This window comes from Meriones unguiculatus, chromosome 8 (genome assembly GCF_030254825.1).
Source record: "Meriones unguiculatus strain TT.TT164.6M chromosome 8, Bangor_MerUng_6.1, whole genome shotgun sequence".
NCBI classification, from domain to species: domain Eukaryota; kingdom Metazoa; phylum Chordata; class Mammalia; order Rodentia; family Muridae; genus Meriones; species Meriones unguiculatus.
The window spans coordinates 98,656,761-98,680,716 of NC_083356.1; the positions used below are offsets into that span (position 1 = coordinate 98,656,761).

The following is a 23,956-nucleotide window of genomic DNA, read 5'->3' on the forward strand; positions in this document are numbered from 1 at the left end:
GTGTGTAGCTGCTTATAGCAAGAGAGGAGCAAAGTCCATGAATAATCAATAGTAACTGCAGCTCGCCTTAAACAATGACCCGCCTTGCCCTCTTGTCCCTAGCCTTCCTGGTTGCCTCTCATTGTTCATTACTACCTTAAGGCCCTGTTAGGAAATCCCCCAGGACATTCCAGAGTAGACAGCAATGAGGGGATGAGAAGCAGAGTGCCCAGACCAGAAGAAAAACTGTGTCCTATGATTGGAGATGACTATACAGTCATGCTGCCCAGGAATTATTGTTAAGTGGAAACAGGACGCATCAGGAGGTCTGACCACCCTTCGGTGATCCTTTGTGTGAGGGGCACCTGCTCTACAACCTCAGGAACTTCTTTAGACAGCCCTGCAAAGATCATTGCTAGCCTTCCTCGGATCCTCTGCTCCCTGCAGCACACATCAGCCAGGCACCACTACTGTCTTTTTCTCTCCCAGCAAACTCGAGTCAGCTTCGCTTTCACTGAATTCTGCAGTGGAGAGACATGAGCTCAAGATGCAGACCACGGGGGAGTATGTGACGGTAGAAGTTCGGGTTTATGGACTCTGAGAAGCTGCCGGGCTCCACATCTGCTATTTTGCCGTAGTCCATCCCACTTCATTCTAACTGAATTTGAGAGCACCGGAGATGGTGGTCTGAGGAGTATAAAGGTTATGTGTGTTGCCGAACAAGTTACTTGATCAGTGATAAGCTAGCACTCAAAGCCTAATATGCCTGCATTCAAAGGGCAGCTGCCCAGCAGTCCTCCGCTTCTGCTTTCTGGGCTTTCAACGCATGCATCACACAGTATATACCATATACATCACACCACATACACCACATCACATATAACACACCACATATACCACATCACATACACCACCACACCACACCATACCACAGATACAATACCAAACCTCCTATACTACATATACCATATCTCTTGCCATATATGTGTGTGTGTGTGTATATATATATATACCACACCATATATATCACACCGCATACCCCAAACCATATATACCACGTCACACTCAGCACATCTCTTACACAACTCCACACCACTCTGTGTGGCTTTTGTTTCTGAGTGGCTTTCTGCCTGACGACCCTCTGCATGCTCTGCTTCGTCCTGGCCTTTAGAGCATCTGCTCGTTCTCTGTACCTGACCCCTGCTTGGTGGCTCCCTGGATGCCTACCCAGGTAGACCAGCAACAGGCCACTCGGCTCCCCTTTCTCTCTCTCTGGCATATCCTCCCATCCTTGGGGTTTATGTATTCCTGACATGTTGTGACACGAGCAATCATATTTTTTCCTTTGAATCAGAGTCTCACTATGCAGTCTCGTCCCACATCAAATTCCCTATGTAGTCCAGGCTTCTCGTAAACTCACAATCCCCTGTCTCTAGCTCAGAATGCTGTCGCAGGCATGTATGATGATAAGTGGCAGTAGGCATGACTAACTACCAGTTATCGCCATATTGGATTAGACATAACAACCTTTGACTGCAATATCTGCCCTCAAGTCAGAGAAAAAGATAAATACTAAAACAAATTAGTGCGATGGGTGAAATGCCAGTCAGATTCTGAACTTAAGAGTAACAACCTTTGTTCCATGGTGATTTCTTTTTCCTCAGTGAAGAGCAGAAAGGTCCCAAGCTAAGTCCTTTAAAGCTTGAAGTTATCACAGGAAAGTTTTAAATAAAACCACCAAGAAATATCTCCTTGAACAAGGTCAACATTTTCTTCACTAATTTGGTGCATAACTCATTGCACCTAGTCATCTTCTTCCAGGTTAATGGTGTAAACGAGCAAAATTTTGAACACCATCCAGGACACCTACACAGTCAGAAGTGCTACAGAACAGTTCCGCTGACTGACTGCTGACCCGAGCTCTTATCATGTGGACAGTTGTAGTCACCTGTTTGTTTTTATTGACAGTTTGTCTGCGTGGGTGGGAGCCCCAACAGAATGAAGGCGTTTGCACTGTTTATGCACAAGGAACTCGGGCTGGAGGGAGATGGAGAAGACATTGAAGACATCTGTGCGGGAACAGACCGATATTGCATGTTCAAAACAGGCCCTGTACTCTCCATCAGTGTAAGTACAGGATGGCCGGGGGCCGGCTAGCCTTTGCAGGCTGGACACACCAAACTGGGGCCATCCGAACACAGTTCTCTCCCCACTCTGCCTTGCCCGCTTACACAAGGAATGTACATGAAGAGGTTGACACAACCTCTAGAAAAAGTTTTCAGGGCAGGGCAAAGCATGCAAGGTCACTCCCTGCCCTTAAACTCACTGTTTAACTATTGGAGGTAAGGGCAAAAGTCTCCCAGGCTCTTCCCTCTTCTAACTGATGGACATGCTCCTTTCCCCAGCCGTTTCCTTTCCTCTGTCCTTTATTCAGCTTTAGGAACATTGAGCTATCCATAGAGGCCAGTTCTCAGGATTGTTAGAATTTAATACGAATGAACTTCCTGAAAAGCAGCAAGTGCATTTCCACAGAGCCCCTGTGATGTGCTCTCCTCAATTAGAATCTGATGGCTGTCCTGGACGCAGTCTGTGTAAAGATGAAATGGAAGCAGAATGAGTCTCTGAGCAGTTCCTACTAGAAACAAGGGCTTAGGAGGGTGTCTGTACACAGCCACCCAACTCTGCCCGTCTCAGCCCTCTGCTCATGGCTGTCTTCTGAAGCAAAAAAATCCAAGTCCAGCTTGTATTTGGATTTGGTAGTCCTCTCAAGGGGCATAAGCAGGGGACAAGAAGTAAGACCTGCCTAGATGTGACAATTCTGAAGAGCTGAGTTGTAAATGCCCTCTATATTAGGGGACATTTGATCCCTCAAATATAGGCCAAGAGTGCCTGAAACCTGTCATTCATTATTAATTTGTTCGTTCGATAATAAAAAAAAATCGTAGACTATCTGCATTAGAAGTTAACTGTCCCCTGATGTTGTTCTATTAACTTTTCAGTTAAAATCCTTCAAACTATACTTATTTGTTCTATTTTGTACAGCAAATGGAGAAATAAAAAAAGTAGCACTTACCCCAAAAGTGAAATTTAATGAAAGGCTTCATCATGAGACGAAGCCAGAGGTGATCCTACTGTCCTGTCAAGGAACATGAGCTAAATGGTCAAGGCTAGCCACTTAGAATACTTGCAGTTTTATCATCATATTGAAAACTAAGTGCTGATCCTTACATTAACAAATGGCTGACTTTGAAGGAAACTGGTAGGTGAAATAATAACCCATCCTCTCATTAACAGTTGAAGCAAATGATAGTTTGTTCATTCACTTGTAGAGTGCGCCAAGGCCACACAAATCAGTACAGACTTGACTCCTGGATCCAGAAGGCTCATGAAGCTTTCAGAAATCAGGGTGCATTGCATGAGAGAAAAAACTGGTGACCCCAATGCCCACAGTTTTCAACATTTAACAGTCTTGGTGATGGGAAGGAGAAGGAGCTCTGTTTGAGAGCACCAGGGCAACAGATCCAGTGGTTTTCCAAAGTCTCTGTGGCACGGATCAGTACACAGGCTTTGCTGCCATGGTAGAAGTAAAGTAGCCACCAATAAAGCTCAACTCCAGTTGCTACAAGGTACAGCATGGGAGATCTTTCCTAAGATTTGTTAGACGTGACAGAACCACCAGAAATGGCCAAATCCTTTAGCTTGTCTTGACTGACCCCTAGCCCAGTGACTGTGATTGTTTTGACATAAATGCTGAATTACACCAGACTGTTTTAATGCTCTATGGCCATCTAAACTTATTCGTACGTTCAGCATAAGTTTCAAACTCTCGAGTGAGAATGGAAGCCACATTTCTTTCTTAGAGTCCTTCTAAACTCACACGGCTTTAACAGAAAGCGATCAAAGCTACATTTGAACAATAAAATTAGTTTACTAATTTTCTCACTAGGGTGAAGTAAGAATGCTGAAATGGCAGCCAAAATTATCCTCAGTTTCATGTCAGTTATATATGGGGGAGTGACCCTCTTCACATAAGTTCACTGGAAAGAACCCCACAGTGCAATGAGAACTGACGATGCCCTGGCACTTTCTGCCATCCCACCGGTTTAGCTGGCAGTAGGATGCCTCTCTCTAGTACTCGCAGATGGGCACATCCATCAGCATGCCATGTAGGCATCACTTAGAGATGGCTTGTGCTTTCCCCAGCATTGGCACAGTCTTAATGATTATGCAAATTTATACATGGGCTGTTAACTTGTAAGGGAGAAAAAAAAATGCGTCCTGCTCACTTATGCGTGAGATATATAATGACTCTCCTCTCTCTCCCAACAGCACGGGATGGGCATCCCCTCCATTTCCATTATGCTCCACGAACTCATCAAACTACTCCACCACGCACGCTGCTGTGACGTTACCATCATCAGGATTGGAACATCAGGGGGCATTGGTGAGACAGATTGATTTCTAGCATTACAGCTGAGTGATCCCTGTGTTAATTCAAAGTGTGCCAACATGCTTAGAGCCCAACAGAAACACACACAGGCTGCAAAGTAAGGGGAGGCTTAGATCCACACCTCCTCCGTGTGTGTGTGTGTGTGTGTGTGTGTGTGTGTGTGTGACAGAGAGAGAGAGAGAGAAAGAGAGAGATATTCCACTGTTGTTCAAAGATGTTTAAACAAAAAAGTTGATTTATTAGAAAGTATGATTTTATGGTATGTTCTAGTTTTTCTCTTGTTTTTTGTTTTGTTTTGTTTTGTCAAAAGACCCTGACCAAAATTAAAATGGGCAGAACAGGGCTTAAAAGACACAGCCAATTGTTGAGGAAAGCCAAGGCGGGAACCAGGAGGTGGGGCCTGAAGCAGAGGCGGAGGAATGCTGCTAGGCTGTTCTTATGCAGTTCCTCATTCCAGGTTCCCTCTTTCAAGGTGACTTTAGTTTGAATCCAGTTGACAAACTCTACTCAGCACATGGGAAGAGTAGACCTGGGAAACTGTATGTGACAGGAATGAGGGTGTTCAGAGAATTTCAAGCATTTACCTGTTTTATCTACTAAGTATCAGACCTTATAGCTTCTAGCAAAATATTGTTTTTGGCTCATCTCAGTGGTTTCAGTTCTTTCCTTGGCTGTGTCTTTTCTCAGCTACCTAGCAAAAAGGACCATGTGGGCTTTCTTTTAGGAAAAGTCCAATGGCTACCTAACTTCATCCTCCTTGCCTCCCTTCAGTTGTCTCTTAAGGAGCAGCTCTTGGCAGGGTAACCTTGTCGCATGCAAATGCACATCACCGTTATAAATGGAAATGGTTGGTTGACAGAGTGACAGGGTTACTTAAAAGGGGGTGAGCTTTTAAAAAGACAAATCCCCTAGAACTGCTCAAGTAAGCATTTTGGAGCAAGAGGTGATCTCAAAAAAAAAAAAAAAAAATCCTCAAAGTACTAGAAGTGGCATGGTTCCCAGATGGATGGCTCTGAGTAAAGTCAGGCAAGTTAAAAAGGACCACAGCCTGTCGGGAGCTGTATTCCAAGAACAAAGCCATCCAAAGCCCTTCATATGTAGACAAAAACAAACAAACAAACAAACAAACAAAAACCCAACAAACAACAAAAACCCACTTCAGGTGTTCTTCCAAATGGGAAGGAGGATGAGGTGTTGGACAGGGGGTAGTTTACCCAACAACATCCCAAATAATCAGTTTCAGGGAACAATGTGCCTGGTAAAGACATGGACAATGTTATTAAGGCTGCTTGTAATTCTTGGTTTGTGGGATACCGTGAACTCCCTTCTGAGCTCACAGCTACACATTCTGTCCTCCTGACTGCTGCGGTTGCCACAGGATGTGAATGAGTCTCCAGCAAGTCACTCTAGCGACCATCCAAATCATGGTCATGGTCTTGTGTGTCACGATAACATGGTATAGACTAAAACAAGAGAGTAACAACATGATAAAGGCCTGTAAATGGCGGGAAACTACACTATTGTACTGGTGCAAACAGCTTCATTTCAGAGCTGCCTCTTCATTACGAATGCTGTAACAAAGACAGGCTCATGGCTTTTTGTTGGAAGCAGCACTATATTTGAAGATGGAAAATACAGATCTTACATATTCTCTTGCTGACGTGATCATTCCTTAACTGAGCAAATACCTTGATAAGGGAAAGGTGCACAGTTAAAAAGCACTTTTGTCTTGGAGAAACGATGCTATAAATGCTTCGATGTTAAGGGTTTACGTATCGGTACATCTGTTTGGAACTTGTGCTAATTGAATTCATTGATGTGGGCATGACCATTCTTTAGGCAGCTGAATTGTGTAAGGGTAGGGAAACCCAGTTGAGCACAACCTCTACACGTTAAGACAGCGTGAGGAAAACACATTTTCAACTTCCTTCTCAATGTCTTAGGGTACTCTGAACAAGGCAAGTAGCCTCTTGTGTCTGACCAAGCAGAAATGTATCTTCAGAGGCTATTGTGAAGTGTAGCTTCAACTGTCAGCTTGACACAACCAAGCATCCCCTGGGAAGGGTCTCAGGGAGGGATTACCTACCTTAGATCGGCCTGTGGGTGTGGAGATTTCATAATTAAATTCGCTGATGTAGGCCCTGACTTGTGTAAGAGTAAGAGTAATGCAGTTGAGCCTGAGAAACGAGGAGGTATATGTGCAATTTTTTTTTCTCTGCTCTTGACTGTAGATGAGACTGGCTACTTCTAGTTCCCACCTTAACTTCCTCATAATGCTGGACTGTGAGCTGGAATTGTAAACCACATCAACCTGGTCTCCCTGCTTTTGTCGGAGCGTTTTATCACAACAACAGAAATTAAACTAGGACAGCCACCTTGAAGCTCTAGCTAGAAATTTAAAGTGTTCTGTAATTAACTCTAATTTGGTCTATTGGAATGTGCATTAACCCATGACGTCTGCACTCCCTAGCCAGGGTTGTTAAATTTTTTTCCTGTAAAGTGCCAGGTAATAAAAGTTCTGCGCTTTGCAAATGGTGCCCTTTCTGTTGCTGCTTCTTAGTGCCCCGTCACAGCTCAGATGCAGCAAGGGCAGTTCATAAACGAATGCGTGATCATGTTGCAGCAAAAAGCTTTATTCACTAAGGCAGGTGGCCTGTGGCCTGTGGCCTGTGGCCTGTGGCCTGTGGACCAGAGTTTGCAGACCTGTGTTCTTGACAGAAGCATGTACTCACTGGCTGCTGATTTCTGCTGAATTCTTCTGATGTGAAGGGTGCAGCCTCAGACCTGGGGAAAGCAGTTCTTACCTTTATAGAGCTTGGGTTCCATCAGAGAGGTAGACAAACAAAAGACAGTTAAAAAATAAGTGTGATGAGTGTTAGGAGAGAGACTGTCCAGGGTACCATCTAGATATATCTTCTTACTCAGGCTGTCAGTAGAAATCAGGCTAAATCAAAAGGTGAGTCCCAGAAGGCCCCACTGTAACTCATCTGTGTTACCTTTTACTTATTTATGCTCGTTTTTTTGGTTCTCCTTCCACGGCTCAGAATTTTGGAAGGGAGTGACTCCAGCTGACACCTGAGGAGAGCTGACATTATTGTGATGCAAGGGAGTCGGGAGGACAAGCACGCACTGAGGCAGGGAGAGTAAGAGTGGCAGAAAATGGCACCTTAGTGGGCCCAGGCCCCTTGAGCAAGCCAGGCTTTGCAGCAAGGGAAGGTCAGCCAAGATGCCTAATTTGCATGGAGTCCGGGAGAAAAGGAAGGGTGTGTGATAAGAATCTGAAGGAAGAGGGAGGAAAGCTGCCAAGAAATTATAGTAATCGAGGAGTTTGTAGGAAGATTAAATATCAAGCAGTCACATCACTTTATGAAAGCTACTTGCTGGCAGGCTCGTTTACTTTATTCCTGACCTAATTTATTCAAATTTGAGCCTGAAGGCTGACACTAATTTGCATGTTCAAGAGTCATGTTTGTCTTGCAATCTAAACCTCACCACATTGTAAATGAGGATCTGGAAAGAGAGCCAATGAAAATGCCTGTTCTAAAGGCTATTTGGTTGCACTTAGGGAAAAAAAATATTTTTATAGATGAAAACAGGGAAATCATTAACAAACAGCATTAATTAATGTTGACAGAATAGGTTCCACAGTACATCAACTTGAAGCAATCTTTTGGGATCTCTTACTTATTCCATTTTGCAGGCATTGCCCCAGGGTCTGTGGTAATAACAGACACAGCTGTAGACTCCTTCTTCAAGCCTCGGTTTGAGCAGGTCATCTTGGACAACGTGGTCACCCGAAGCACTGAACTTGACAAGGAACTGGCTAACGATTTGTTCAACTGTAGCAGAGAAATCCCCAATTTTCCAACCCTTATCGGACACACGATGTGTACCTATGATTTTTATGAAGGTGAGAGTCATCTACCCGCCATGAAGGCGGTATGAAAACACCAGCAGCTTGTTATACAGGTCCACAACTTATATTAAAACTGCACACTAGCAAATTAATAGTGTGGATTTGCAAGGGGGAAGCAAATAGGCTTTTTACTTACTAAAGCATAACGACATAAGGGCTTAATAAGCATCCGAGGAACATGCAGAATGAGTTTATATCGAGAATGGGTTTAATCCTATATCAATTTGAATACTAAAATGCAATTAGTGATATTGACAGCATCTTCTCTCTGCTCATGACTTTTACTTAGATTGCTGACTTTAAGAAAGAGGAATATGCTGCCTCTATGCTTTTGTCATTCCCTTGAGCCCCAGGCAAGAAAGACCAGGAAGCAGAGAGAAATGCTTAATTAGACAGATCCTATGGGAATACCGTGGTCTTAGAGGGGGGCTTTTTGTCCCACAGCCAAGAGTCAGTGGTCTCCATACCGAGTTTAGAGCTAAATTGAAGGTCACTGCCAAACAGCAGCTCTTGAGATGAGAGAAGAGGGGCAAGGCAAAAAGAAAAACAAAACAAGGTAACCTCCAAAGATAGACTCTGCTCATTACAGACGCGTCTACGTTGCCTTGATACCATTGCATGCTGGGCTTTCAGCAATCTTGTGCTGTAGTTATTGTTCATATGACAATCATAGTTAATCTTGAGATTTCATTACCAACTTCTTTTACCTTTCTCGAGATTAAAGTTTACCTATTACTTTAAAAGGAGATAGGTCGTATTCTGTTTGTCCAGGTATTTATATAACAAGCAGGGTGGTAGATGGACAGGTTGAGACCATTCTAGAACATTGGTTGTTAGGCCTTTCCATTAGGGGATCACCCACACAGGCGTTTAAGTCACAGCTCATTAGCAGAACCAAGTGGAGTCAGTGTTTCCATTGGCCTGTGAGCCACCCTTTCAAATGTGAATCACTTTGCCAACATTTGTAATTTCTAGAGCTTTCCATGTGAAAATCCAGATTTCTGTTATTACATTAAGTGGCATGAAAAAAGTACAAAATAATATATATGTGACAGCCCTGGATAGCCCTGGCTCACATCTGGGGCTGCTTATACTGTGGGTGAAGTGAGGCAACTCCTATCTGCCCAGGCAGACCCTTGCCATCACATTACCTATGGCCACTGGGCCATCTGGGTTTGGCCCAGCCTAAATAACACAGAAGTGTTGACAGGCAACACTGAAGAGAAGAGAAGAAAGAAGGACAACCTGACTGCCAGGATGGAAGCCATGGAGAACAGGGGCAAAGGCGAGGAAGGCCTGAAGTACTTCGGGAAGACTGTTCAAGTAATGACAACCAGCTTCCATCCGGGCACGGTTGGGTAGAAAAGGTTGGAATGCAGTCATGGTGAAGGGGTGGCATCAGAGTGTCCTCCACTGTCAACCTGGTGAAATTAAGCATGCCGGAAATAATAGGAACAATCTGAACATAAAAATTAGAGTGAAGGGATAGCATGAAGCCTGAGAGGTGTGTGGAGAAACAAGGACATACCTGTTGCCTATGTTTGGCCATGGCGGTCATATGGAGAGCAGCAGTGTCCAAACCCTTTACCTCAGGAATGTCACTGAGGTATGAAACCTCCTCTCCTCCAGTGTCTCCACCTGGCTTGTCCCCCTGTCACTGGGGCAGCTTAAGGTTCTCCCCCAAGGACAACTTTCTCAGTAGACCCCTCACCCCGTTCCTGATGTCTCCATTGTCCTTCAGAACTGGGACAGCCCTGTACATATCCTCTGCCCTGTGTGTGCAATTTTAGCCAGGTACAGCTACTGTCTTTAGTCCTTTGGAGGAAAGACTCTGCAGCCAAGTGAATTCCCCGGAGGAGGCTCACGCAAGATGCAGGGACAGGTGCAGAGCCACTGCCGCCGAGGTGAGACGTTGGCCACTAAATCACTTCATCCTCTTTCAGGCCAAGGTCGCCTCGATGGAGCGTTGTGTTCCTTTTCAAGAGAAAAAAAGCTAGACTACTTGAAGAGAGCGTACAAAGCTGGAGTCAGGAACATCGAAATGGAATCGACGGTGTTCGCAGCCATGTGTGGACTCTGTGGTCTGAAAGGTAAGTTTCTTGTGACTAACAAGGGCCCCCTCCCCTTGTCCACAAAGGCGTCTTACGTTCACTCTTCAGAAGAAGGAAAGGGGGCCCAGGTAAATTATATTTTGTATTAAATGCATGCCTTAAGTTATTTATAATATACATAATCTCATAATAGCAGGTAGGACGTTGCTCTTATCATGGTTGTGAGGAAACAAAGCTCAAGGACCAAAATTCCAAGGTCACCTGCTGGCTGCTGACACAGCTTGCACTCAACTGCAAGTCCATTGTTCTCTGTCTTGGTAGTGGCTGCTTTTTTTTCTATCATAATTGAAACTATTGAGACAAGATGCAAATGAGAGATTCCTAAAATAGTCTATCAGTCATAATTTTAATTAACGTGGTCAGGAAAAGGTAGGAGGAGAAGGTGCCATTTGGGAAAGGCCACATGGAAACCTGGGAAGCGCATTCTGGAAGGTGTAAATGTAAAGCTAAATATATCAGGAGCGTGCAGGTGCAGGTGTGCTTCAGGAACAGGCACGGAGAAGTGCGGGGAGGGGTGGTGAGAGAGGTTGGGGGGAAGGGGCACGTTGCCCGCACCACTGCTAAAACTTTGGCTTTCTGTCTGGAAACTGGAAGGTACTGGAGAAGTTTCTGTAGACTCTCTCTGGATGCTGACTTGGGAAGATGCTAACCAGGCCAGAGCAGAAGCAAGAAGAGGAATAAGAAGGATAGGGCAGCCATCTGGCAAGGCGAAGGGCCAAGGGGATGGCACAAAGCTGTGAGATACAGTTAGACTCTGCACAGCTGAAAATAGAAACCTAGTGAGAATTGCTGACAGCTCAGTGTGAGTTTTAGGGGAAAGACAGACCCTAAAGAGACAAAAGGGAGCTTATCGCAACGGGGGCAGGTGCGTTCAGGTGGGGATCTGGCGGCAGGGACATGCAAACAGAGGTCAGGTAAGCAGGCAGACTTGACTCCTAGGCACAGATGAAGGGTTTGGACTAGAGGAGTGAACTTGTATGTTGAAGGTGTAACGCTGGCATTTGAAGCCAATAGGGTAGATGAGACGCATCGGGCATAGACACCGGGAGAAAGAGATCAAAGTTTAAAGTTAGGGGAGTGAGAAGGCCCAAGAGGAGTGATCAGTGACGTCAGCAGCACAGCAGGGGAGTGTTCTCCAGACAGTGAGCACTTGAGAAAACAACCCTGACTTCTAACATTTGTCTTCACATACTCTCATATGCGTGTTACAAATACTGTGCATGTGTTAACATTTCTGAGAATGCGCTTTGGCGTAAAAGAGCGTTCTTAAGGATATTAATTGCAGAAACACTATTCTTAACCGCTGCCACCTCAGGACATGTGTACATGACAGTTTCTGTACTAGTCCTTTCTTGTGCTGTTTAGTGTTCCCACTATTTGTATACATGTGCGCATGTGTGTATGTGTGCGGGCACATGTGTACGAGTCTGCATATCTTGTGGAAGCCGGAGGTCAGGAAGCATCCTCATTTTGCTCCTCTACCTCAACCAAACCCCGAGCTCAAGGACATGGCTAATTCTGCTGGCTAGCTTGCTCTGGGGAAAACCCTTTCTCTGCTTTCTGAGACTAGAAGCACTGGCCAGTCTTGGTACACTTGGTAGGCATTTAGTTAGGTATGCAGAGCAAGCCCTTTAACCACTGAGCAATCTTTCTATCCCCACACAATTTACAAGCACATCCGAGTGCTGGCTTTCAGAGAAACCACAGCCTGCTTTCCCCTAAACAAATCAGCGCGAGTGGGGCAGTTTGACCTTGCCTGAGCAGCAATGCGGAAGATTTCTGCTCCAGGATGGGCCTTCTGGGGTTTCTTTATTATGGAAACAAGTGACCACTTGACTCATAGCTCTGCTAATATGCAAATGAGCAGATTCTGGTACCCGGTATAGTCAAATGTAAGATGCTGAGCCAAGAGGCCACCACCAGGTGCAAGTGTGGTGATGACCATGAGCTCTTTTTAGAAAAGTTATCTCTTGGCCCCCAGGGAACATGGCAGGTTTGTGAATCCTAGGTATCTATCTGTCTTTGTCTTCAGAGACCCGATGGGAGCCATTCTCTTAAGAGAGCCCTTTCTCTCCTTGTGGCAGATCTCATGCCCTTGCTCTCACCTCCACCTGCAGCCATCCCTCCTTCCTAGCTTGCCTTCCTTGATTTTTCTGCAGCATTCTGTTCTCTCTGCTGCTGCTGCTGCTGCTGCTGCTGCTGCTGCTGCTGCTGCTGCTGCTGCCGGAACTTCTGGCTGCGGCTTTCAGGTCTCTCTCTCTCTTCTAAGCCACTGGTGCAGCCTCCTTTTCATCATGCAGCTCCTGGCTGCCAACACACATACTAAATGAGCCATCCACAGCTCTGCAACCCTGCAACTCTGTTGTTCATCCAAGTATTACTGTGCCATTTTCTTTCACGGTCACAGGAGCTGTTTATCTCCCCCGTGACATCATTGTTTTAAAAGGTGGACTTCTGGCACATTTGCTATGGAAAATCAACTATCAAGGCCAGACAAAACACCCAGGCACAGGTTGTTATCATGTCACCATCTTTCACTACTACTTCATCACATTTTCCCCTCACCCCTCCCCAGTGGGAGAGCTTGGATACTGGCACATGGCCCTCTGACTTTAGCCCATTTACCAACCCACTCTGTGTGAGCTAGGAAAGCTTTGGTAGAAGGGCTGAGGGTGCACTCACAGGCTGCAGCAAATAATAATAATAATAATAAATTAAAATCACGAATGGCAAGCAGCATGGCGATGTCTCACCTGACCAGAGAGTCCAGGGCCCATGGGCTTCTCACTCACAAGACCTGACTACCCTCTACAGTCACTACTGGTCCATCCTACTTGCCAGGCTGCCTTCTCTGATAGCCTTCTTATACAAGACAGCTGAACAAGAAACATCAGCTCACAGCCATGTGAGAACTGAGACAATTTCTGCATTTGGATAACTTTGTCCATTAACGCTGTTCTTCTAGGAGCCACGGTTCTAACTCAGAGGACTCAGTCACAGAGTTAGAACCCTTGCAGAAACAGATCATTCTGCACCTGCCTCATCCAGGGAGAGCTTGTGTCCGTGTGGCTCACCACTGATCTTCACAATTAATGTGAGAGGGGGCCTCTCAGGGGACCATTGCATGACTACTCAAACCCAACCACTCGTATCTTTTATTTCACTTCAATGTTGCATATTCAACACTGTTAGCTGTATTTCTGGTTTGTTTCTATATTAGCTTATGTATTGCTTTAGATAATGCACGCTCTAGTTCACTTTCTGTTGCTGTGGTACAATGCTCTGAAGAAAAACAACTCAGGGAGGAAAGAGTTTATTTGGTTTACACTTCCACACCACTTTTCATCATTAAGGAAGTAGGGACCTATGGTGCTCACAGGCTTGCTCCCCATGGTTTGCTCAGCCTGCTTTCTTAAACAACCCAGGACTACCTCCCTATGGATGGCACTGCCTACAGTGATCTGGGGCCTCTCGTATCAATCACTAAGCAAGGAAATGGCCCACAGGCAGGCCATAGGCCAATGTGGTGGAGATGCTTCCTTAACTGAGGCTTTCTCTTCTCCGCTGACTTCTAATTTGTTTCAAGCGACAGAAAGGAATCAGCACAGTGCGTAAAGGTGAGCATTCATTCTCTCTTCATCGTGATGCAGCGCCAGAAGAACAGGCATTTTGCCATTGCTCCATGCCCAACACCTAGAATAATGTCTGCCTTATGGGAACTTAATAAATATTTGCCGAGAGAATGAATGTAAAGAATGGCAATGAGACTCTACTTGACCTTGGAAAGTGGCCATAGAACACCAGATCCTTCATTCACAGGTCACATTAGTGGTTCAGAATTGTTTGAAGAATGAGAGCCAAGATTTCCTCCTGCTGTTAGATTTATGCAAACCTGCAGTCCCCGAGTCCGCTGTTATTTGTACGTGGATAAATTGCCTGGACTAGGGCCACCCATCTGTCACTACTGTTCATTTGCTCCCCGTTTCAGACAAACATCGCAGGGATCCGGTTCCACTCTAACAAAGATCTGGGTAAGAAAACAGTAGACTTCAAGATCACCCAGCATTAGAAAGCCATACCCTCAGAGTGATGCAAAACTGGACAATGGGAAAATGTCACAGTGCTGAGCAGGTCCACCTGTGACAGGCCTGTCCCTCTCTCACAGTGAAATTTACTTCAGTTAAGCCCCTGGCCTTCTGACCAAATATGCTAACCATCTCGGACCTTGAACTTGTGATGAATATATTCAGCCTGTATCTAGTTTTTAAAGAGAGAACTTCCTTTTGACACACGTACGCACAGCAATATATAAAACCTAATATTTATCTAAGACTAGGCTCTGCTCAAGTTCTTCTCAATGCCTTTAGTTGTCTGCAATTCACAGTGGTTGTTCTTTAGAGTGAAGGAATAATTCTAGGTTATTTCTTTTGACAGCTACTTGTAACTTAGGGAAGCATTCATTCTTTAGAGAATTACTTTGAAACTGTTCAATAAAAGGAAACAGAAACGCAACTTGAATTCAATTTTTTTTTTTAATTCTTTTGTGGTTGTTCCCAGTAATGAAGGGTCTTGGTGTCTGGGACCTGCATAGTGACCGCTGACAAAGCCCAAAAGACGTGACCACAAAAATTAATGGTTATTTTAGGTTTAAAGCTATAGTATTTCTTAATCCCCAAATAGAAGTAAACCAGGTTTTAAAGAAATTGTTACACAAGGATATTTGGCAACCACTTGTAGCTCTCCACATCTTCACAAGAGAAACCATGGCTAAGGTTCATGACGTTTCCCACCTTCTCCCAGGTAAGTAGCTGAGCTAACATTTGACCTCAGCTCTGTTTGCTCCAGAAACACTGCTGCTTCTGGGAGGAGCCTCTCCATGGCAACACAAGGCTAGGGTGTCTCTGGACCAAAGAAGCAAAATGTGCACCATTCAAAATCAGAAGCCAGTTTTGTGCTGTAAATACTGTAAGCAGATCTTGCTTCAGTCAGCAAACCCTAAGGACTGGGTGGTCCCAAGAGTTAGTGCTAGAGTCAAAAAATAAATAAGTAAAAGTTAAGCAGACACCGAGTGGTGTCGCATAGCTATGCCATGACGATTCAATTTTCAGATCTGCAAAATCAGGTGAAAATAAGTAGTAAGCCTATTGGCTCTGGTTCAGGTGGTGGTGGTGGGGCTCAGGCTGGTCTTGGACTTGAAATCTTTTGCCTCCATCTCCTGAATTCTGTGCTTACAGATATGTCATCACACCATACCTTGCAGTAAGTTTTTCATTGAATAATAGCTGTGTAGGATTCCGTATGTGTATAGCCAGTATCATGATCAAATTGAACTAACCAGCATCTCCGTCGCCTCAAATATTTTCGTGTTCTTTGAGAGGCAACGTTTAATATGTGAACTTTTAGATATTTTTGGCCTGTTAGTTTGAGAAAGACAAAATTGAGTAGAAAAAAAAAACTTACCTTACAATGTTTTCGTGTATTTTGAATTAAAACCAGTATGGTTTTGTTTAACTGATTTTATTTCTAATCGTCAACCTCCTCTCACTACTGCCAACCCTCTGCATGGCTGGCACAGCCTGTACTTGCCTCTCTCTGCTATGGCCCCGGGACCAGGTTGCATTGCCTGTGTTTCCCGAGACGTCTTTGTTTCATGGCCCAGCATCTAGCAGAAGATCAAGGCCCCAGCGTTGCTGTTAGGCCTCCTGAGAAATGACAACATGGTCTTCCTACTGGCAAGATGATGTGAGGCCCAAGGTGGAAAATGGAGGTTTTCAAGGCCTCATAAAGATGTCCTTTTCAGAGAGGATGAAGGCAGATCTAGAGAGATAACTGAGCAGCCTTAAGGAAACACAGCTAAGCAAGAACAAGGACAGATTAGATCTGACATCACTGCCTTCTGGCTGATGCTTCCTTCACACGGTGTCATCAACTGGCAGTTACTGTTGAAAGATGATATGTGCACACCTGTACTAGAAAAAACTGCCAGCAGCAGTTTTCCATGGGAAGGAATATTTAAACAGTATTTAAAACAAGAGAAAAAGAATAAGAAGTAGTTGTATAAGAGAGTGGACGTGTTCCTAGGAGCCCCAGCATCAAAGACATTACCCAGGAATCCAATGCTAAATGTAAACACCTGGATTTTAGTTCTGAGCTTCTTAGGGTGAAAATGAAAACAAATTGTGTTATTCAACTCTTGTTACACACCGAAAGAAAGCATTTGAAGTGTTATCTTTTTGTTGTTGTTGTTTTGGCAAAACTTTATCCAAATGTTAAACCTTTTTCCAAGTATTAAACAAGTGAAATTGTCAGCTATGCTGTAGCAGAAAACATCTTTTACTAACACTTTTATACGAGATGCAGGACACTCAAAGGATGAAATGTGAAACCTTTTGTTAGTTCCGCACATCTTTATTGACCTAAAGGATTAGGGTCCAGGTACGTACATTTGTGGTTACTTGGTTTAATTCAAGAATGGAGTTGAAAGTCTGAAAGTCTTTAAAGTAGTTTTCGGATAGTTCAATCAGAAGGACTTGCTTTCTATAAGTCTTTACTGCTCCCCCCCCAAGCTCCCCCAATTCTGGTTCCGTGTGTCTGGGGTCTGCAGCCTATGAATCTGAATTATCTGCAGTCTCTGATTGGATACAGGTGGCCAGCAAACCAAGTTTTGACAGACATAAACCTACAAAAACAGTCATTTGTGTGACCAGGTCCTGCTGGCCGCTCTGAATGTAAGCTTCTCCATCTGCTTTGTGACAGACTTCCAACAGCCTGAGCTCAAAGCCTCAGCGGAGACACAGGATGTGCAAAGGTGTGGGCAGGTGATGATGTGGTTCTAGTGCCCTCCACAGCAGGCAGAAGGAAAGCGTTTTGGCTGTATAAACCCAAACACTGAGGAACAGCAGAAGACTGAGTGGGAAAATGTGAGGGTGTGGCGGTTAAGGGAGGGAAAAGAGTTGCAGACAGATAAGCCAGGCTGGGAGCTGCAACAGAAACCATTGCTGTTTTCCCATTCTTCGAACAGCCAGCTCATTTGTTTTCTGCTGTGTGCATGGATGTTGGCTCCCAGCCCTGTTATCTTGGTCGTTCCCCCCCTCCCCAATTATTGCAAAACCTTGCTGGAGGTTTGATCCGAATCAGAGAAGGGCTGCTAGACACAGCATCTAGGAGGGCTGCATGAAATTTAAAGGATTTAATGTGGGAGCTCTTGAGGCCCTGGCTCCCTAAACCTATCTACAGGTATTTTGTGTGCATAGCAATACCTGCAGTTTTGTTTTTGTTTGTTTGTTTGTTTGTTTTTTGTTTTGTTTTTTAAATGGGAAAAAGACACAGTAGCAACTTTCATCAGCTTTTCTAAAAGGCCATAAATGATGCCAAAGGGCTGAGAATTGCTAGGCATTACTGTCTGGCCTCTGAACCTAGTAAGCTCTGCTTTAGAGCTGTGTGCTCCCATTACATTCCTCCTGGGTCAGGTAGCTGACAGTGTTCTTGTTGACAGCTAGGTCACTAAGTGTCCCTCTGGCCCCAGGAGCTACCTCATCTAAGGATTATGGCAGCAAAGCCACGGGCTTCATTTTGACAGGTTGTTTTGGGTAATTAGTCCCTTTTATTTGTTCATGGAAATAGTTAGGTGACAAGATCATCGTAGGCTGCTTGTTAGGGGGCTCTCCAAGGTGGAGAAAACAAAACCAGAACTGCTGTTACTAGCTCCCTCCGGATTTGACCTTACGCTTGAAATCTGAGGGAAACAGTTCTCTCGGGTGCCTGCTCTGTGGAGTCTCTTTATCCTTCTGCCAAGTGAGGGCTCGGAGCGGGACTTTCAGTGTTCCCTGCATCTGCCAGCCACATCACACTTCACAGACTGGCTGCTCATTAACTCGAAAACAGGGAGAAGGTTCTGGCTCTCCCGTTCTCTTGTTTACCTGTTCAACCGAGCTGCTGTACAAGCAAGCGAGGGAGTTTTGAGTAAACAGGGCCCGAGGTGATGAAATATTAGACTCTTCTGTAGTTGAAAATTTTCATTGCTTGTTACTTGATTGTAAGCTTTAGCTTGATGGGCAGGCCAAGGCAGGTTCTAACAGTTCACCGAGTACTCATCCGCTCAGGAGAGGAAAGGATGCAGCCGCTGAGGAAGTTGGGAACTGACTGGCTACTTAGCAGTTATATCGTAACAGGCCATTCGTTTAACCTTTCTACGCCTTCATCTGTCGGTGGGAACAAAAAATAGTATCTCGTTCATGAGTCCATGACATGGCTGCCTGCGTTACGATGTCATAAATGCCTGGCACGCAGCAAGAACTAAATGGAACAAAAAGGTACATCAACTGGAAAAATATTTTCAAACTGAATAATAAGACGTTTACATTCAAAATACCTAAGGAGTTCATACAATTTAATAGCAGGGAAATAAATAACTTGATTTATTATAAATCAGCACCTGTTACAATGGATCTGAAAAAGGCAAACAATTACAAGTATTGATGAAGAGGTTTAAAAAAAAAAACATGGACCCCTAGTACACTGGGGATGAAAGTATAGCTTAAGTAGCACAGCCATCCTGGGAAAATGAATAATGTTCTCTCAGACTAAAAATAGAAATACCCTGGAGTCTGACAATCTCACCTCTAAATATGTAAGTAAAAGAATTAAAATCAGTCTGTGGAAGAGATACCATCACTAGAACTCAGGATAGCATCACTCACAACATCCACCATTATAAAATCAACCAAAGTATTTATCAGTGATGACTGGATGAATAAAATATGATGTGCATATAAAATGGAATACTTCTGTCTTGTGAAGAAGGAGATTGGAGTATTTGACAACACAGATAAACACTGGAGACATTGAGCTAAGTGAAATAAGCCAGGCGTAGAAAAAGATCTTGCACAATCTGTGTAGAATCTAAAAAAAACTCAGACTCTTTGGAATAGAGACTGTAATCATGACTACAGGAGAATGGGGAGAGGAGAGTTGGTGGAGTGGGAAATTTTAACATGTTGGTCAAAGGACACAATGTTGCAGTTAGAGAAAGGAACAAATTTTTAATGTACCAATAACTATTGTAATCGAGTATTGTTGATAATAAATGTATATGTCTAAATATCTAAATGAGTAAAATTTAATTGTTATTATAAAAATAAGTTTTTAAGAGGGTTGCATATGTTAGTTAGATTGACTAAGTCTTTCTATAGTGCATATACATATTGAAATATTTCACTTTACCCCAAGTGTATATAAGTATCACTTAACAATGAAAAGTAAACATTTAAAAGATGGCATGAACTCTTGTGACTCTAGTATACTTGTTCTTAATCCCTATCTCCCAGTGAAGTCTGCAGCAATGAGGCTAGAAATATATATTATCCAACTTTATTTTTATTCCCGCACAGCTTGCTAATGTCCATAGAACTGACCCCCTTTGCCATAATGCACTTTTAGATGCTGATGGAGATTAGATCACTATTGTCCATCCTAAGTGCTCAATACTGATTCCAATATAAGCAGGCACATTGGAATTAAAGACTTGATGTGAAACTTGAGAACAAGGAATTGATACAGTATCCACTTTTTTTTCTGGTCTAGATTTTCCTAATAGGACAAATTAAAGATATTCCCCTTAAATAAATAAAAACAAAAAGAGAGAACTTTGATTCTGAAACATATTGCATTTTTCCCACATTTTTTTGTTGTTGTTTTTTTCAACACATTATTTCCCTTATTCTTTGATAGTTAAATACTAATGTGTTAATGTGTTTGCTCTTTCATATGCCTAAGTCTTATGTTCAAGCATTTGACTTGAGACCTTAAATTTCACAAGAATCAGTGTTCACCTTCATGGGTATTTTCTAGCCAGCATCCCATAGCTAGTTCATTGCTGCTTGCCTCATTCATCTACAGCAATCACATTCATACATTGCACCCACGAATAGAACATCACATTCAGATATATCCTCAGAGAGGAAGAGCCTCCTCTCAGCACTGACAAGTACAATTGAAAGCCCAGAGGTTTGTGTGCTTTGGATATGAAGATTATTTTTGTCTTGTTCTCTTCTGAGCACAATGCTTTCCTTTATCTAGTATACTGCAGAGAAGAGGGGTTTTAATATTTTCAAATAACTAATTTAAATTAGTCTTGGAAGGAAAGCAGGAAGGAAGGAAAGAAAAAGGAAAGAAGGAAGGAAAAATAGAAAAAGCTAGAGGGACTTGTAGATTGTGTCTATACTCCAGGATGAACAAGGTACATGTTGTGAATGTTAATGTTTTAGGCTAATATCCCACAGAAAAGATCAGCCGTTCTTTTCACTAACCCTACGGCTTTCTTTACTAGCGGCTGTGGTCTGTGTGACACTTCTTGACAGACTTGAGAGTGACCAAATCAATTTGTCCCATGATGTCCTGGTGGAGTACCAGCAACGGCCACAGCTCCTAATCTCCAATTTCATCAAAAAACAGCTTGGACTTTGTGACCAGATGTCGTGACTCAGAATCCGGGCCCTCCTCCTGAGAGCTGGTACATGGAGTTGCAACAATGAAGCCATGTGTTGTTCGTAACATTTTTATGTATTTTTCCTCCTTGGGCTAAAAACCATAAAAGATTTTATGAAATCTTTTATCCTAAAGTTGGATTTATTGTAAGAGAATTTAATACCCACGTGAAATTAAGTTCAAATTTCATTTTAGAACCAGTTAACTAAGGCAGTCTAATAATTAATATTTTAAACTCACGAATTGTGACATTTGGAGTTTCATATGTAGCATTAATTAAGCGTACATCAAAATAGATCAGCCGTTTGTAGATGGTTACCAGTCACTTGCTGAAGCAGATCCAGAAGTGTATGTCAGGGCGCTGTCAGCACTTCTAGGTGTTGGACAAGTGACAAAAATTGATTATGCACATTCAAAATATTTACAGAAACGTGTCAGTGTGATATAGGCCTGCATGAAAGAATTATCCTTGGGGAAATATGCCCATACTCTTCTCCTATCCCTGCACAATTTCAGTGCACACAGAATGGAATTAGAAGTTTATGAATGTCTACATTTGTGATTCTCACAGAACATAACAGCTTGGGATCACACATCTTTTTTTTTTTTCAAATGAAAACCCTTGGTAATGCAAAGGCCCTTTTTTTTTTCCTTCTGAAATCAGAAGTGACTAAATGCCTTCTAGCAATCCTTTTTTCTTTTTTTTTTTTCTATAAGGAAGTATGTCTTGAGAAAGCTGTATTTGTTGTTGTTTCTATAAAAACTGGATAAGCTGAAGAATTAGTTAACAATCAAATTTAACAGGAAATCGAGAGAGTGACCGAATCCATGTGTTTAGTTTTGAGGCAGGCTTCCTTCAAAGCCTGCACGCATGCCTCCCCTGTTTGGCAGCAAGAGGTAGCACACAGCAGAGGCTCCATGAATTGATCCCACCTTGAAGGTTCTTCTGAACGCTTAGAAATTGGAGAGACTAGATAAGACAAGAGTAATGTTATGTATATATATTTATATGGTTGCGGAACAAATAAAATGTGACTCCCACCATGCTGAAGAGTATTTGGATGCTGGACCATTTGCTCATTGGATGTGGCTGAACAAGCACTCAGGGCAGGATTCCCTGATGGAGACAGCAGGCTCCAGGCTGAGTCTCAACTAGCCGAAGCCTGAGACAAGAATGGATTTCTCCTTCAAGCAGCAGCAATAACGGACCCCATAAAAGGTGCTTTGGGTGTGAACTTCTTTTGGCAGCGGCAATGCTTGGAGGGCAGCTTCCCAGGTCTCTCAACAATCGACCAACAAACACAAACACCTGAACTACAAACGCAAAGGGCGAGGCAGGGAGCATCTATGTGCTAGCCAGGTTTTTACTTCACTTCCTATTTCGTGAAGTGGAATCTACTTCAAAGCGGTTCAATAAGCTTTTGGTTTGAACTTTTATCTGGCTGCCTTTGAAAATCTTGTTTGCTTTTTACCTTGCCGTGAGAAAAAGAGATTCTGAGAAAGAGATGAATGAAATAGTTACCGCTTAATCTTCCTGTCACTTCCTGACCAAGAGTGCTAATGTTCTCCTTGCCAGTAGCTCCTATTTGAGCAAACAGTGTCCAGCTAGATACCTCAAAACTAGTTTGAGGAAGCCTGTCTTCCTATTCCATCCTTCAAACAGTCAAGGAGTCAGATGAATGGACTCTTTTGTGCTTTTCCTCAATCTGTTCCTCTTTCCGGCTTCCCCGCGTCCAGACAGGACTTTCTGCCGTGTAGACTCCAGCCAGGTTCTCACTCTCGATAGCCGCACCTCCACACTGGAAGTTCATATGAGTGCTCTGGGCCCTGCTTCAGCTCCTGCTCCTGGTTTACATCTGAACTCGGTGCCCCCCCCCCCAACCTCCAGTCAAATCCCTGCAGCCTTGCTTCCCACGGCGCCATCTACTACTTCTTCAAAGTATTCACTGCAGCTTGAGATTTTTGTTGTGACTTGGGTCCCTGTTTAGTGAATACTTAATGTCTAGACACTAAGATTCTTGGGGGTAAAGACTATGTCTGCTTCATTTACTGCTGTGCTATCTGTCTCCAAGCACCTAAAACAGTACCTGTCAAGGCTAGTTGCTCAGATGAAAATCAGATGAGGAGTGTATTTCTGCCAGATCAATTCCCTTACAAACTCTTGCTGTGACAGGCAGGTATGGGTGTCAACTGATCTGCTCTGGGGCACCCTTGTAGTTCTCAACACTGGGGCATACGAGGGTTGCCAGGAAAACCCTTCAAAAACACTGCCTGAGCCTCACTCAAACCAGCCCAGTACGACTCATTGAGTATAGCCTGGGAAAACAGCCACTGATACAGAAGAATGTGTCCTGTAGGTACCCCTCCTAGCTGAACGTTTAAATGCCTTTCAACTATTCTCACTGGAGTAGTTGCCAGAAGAACAACCTCTTGATGCCAGAAATAGCATCTTAATAATTTTATTTTCCAGCTGCTGACTGGTGCATGGTAAGGCTGGATGGTTTAAGCATGTATGTGTGCATTATTGTCTGTACATATTAATAATATAAGAAGTCATTGGTTTTAAACAACCAGGACACCTTGAGATGTAACCCTTTCTGTAAGAATATATGCCAGCATTTCATCATTCTCATGATCTCTGCAAGAACACAGCTTTAGAAACATGCCGTTCAACATTTTACTAACAGGCATCATGTGTGGGGTAGAAATGAAAACCCGAGCAAAAAAACAAATGGCCTCATTGCTTGCCTCCAAGCCATAGTTTCCTGTCTTTTATCATAGAAGGAAATTAAAATTGTCTAACACATACTGACTTTTGTAAAGCCATACTCTTCTCTGCAGGATTGATCCAGCATGTAGAAATACCATTAGTAGATATATTGAAGATCTGCTTTACAGTCTTTATACCAGATTTAGAGCTAAACAAACTCATCTTGCTGATAAGTTTTCCTTTGGTTCCCTTTAAAAATTATATATGTATAATATATATACATATATGTATATATGTACACAGAC

The 23,956-nt window shown here is 43.4% G+C and overlaps 1 protein-coding gene across 7 annotated transcripts in view; it reads left to right on the top strand.

Moving 5' to 3' along the window:
- Positions 1–23,956, top strand: part of Upp2 (uridine phosphorylase 2) — a 64,258-nt gene that overhangs the window by 15,252 nt on the left and 25,050 nt on the right. For 3 of the 7 annotated variants that reach the window (XM_060390200.1, XM_060390199.1, XM_060390201.1), the window contains exons 3-6: positions 1,948–2,106; positions 4,309–4,423; positions 8,130–8,339; positions 10,289–10,435. In XM_060390200.1, coding sequence (XP_060246183.1) covers positions 1,948–2,106; positions 4,309–4,423; positions 8,130–8,339; positions 10,289–10,435 — 631 coding nt within the window. The other 4 variants (XM_021638784.2, XM_021638798.2, XM_060390202.1 and 1 more) reach the window with 3 other exon arrangements.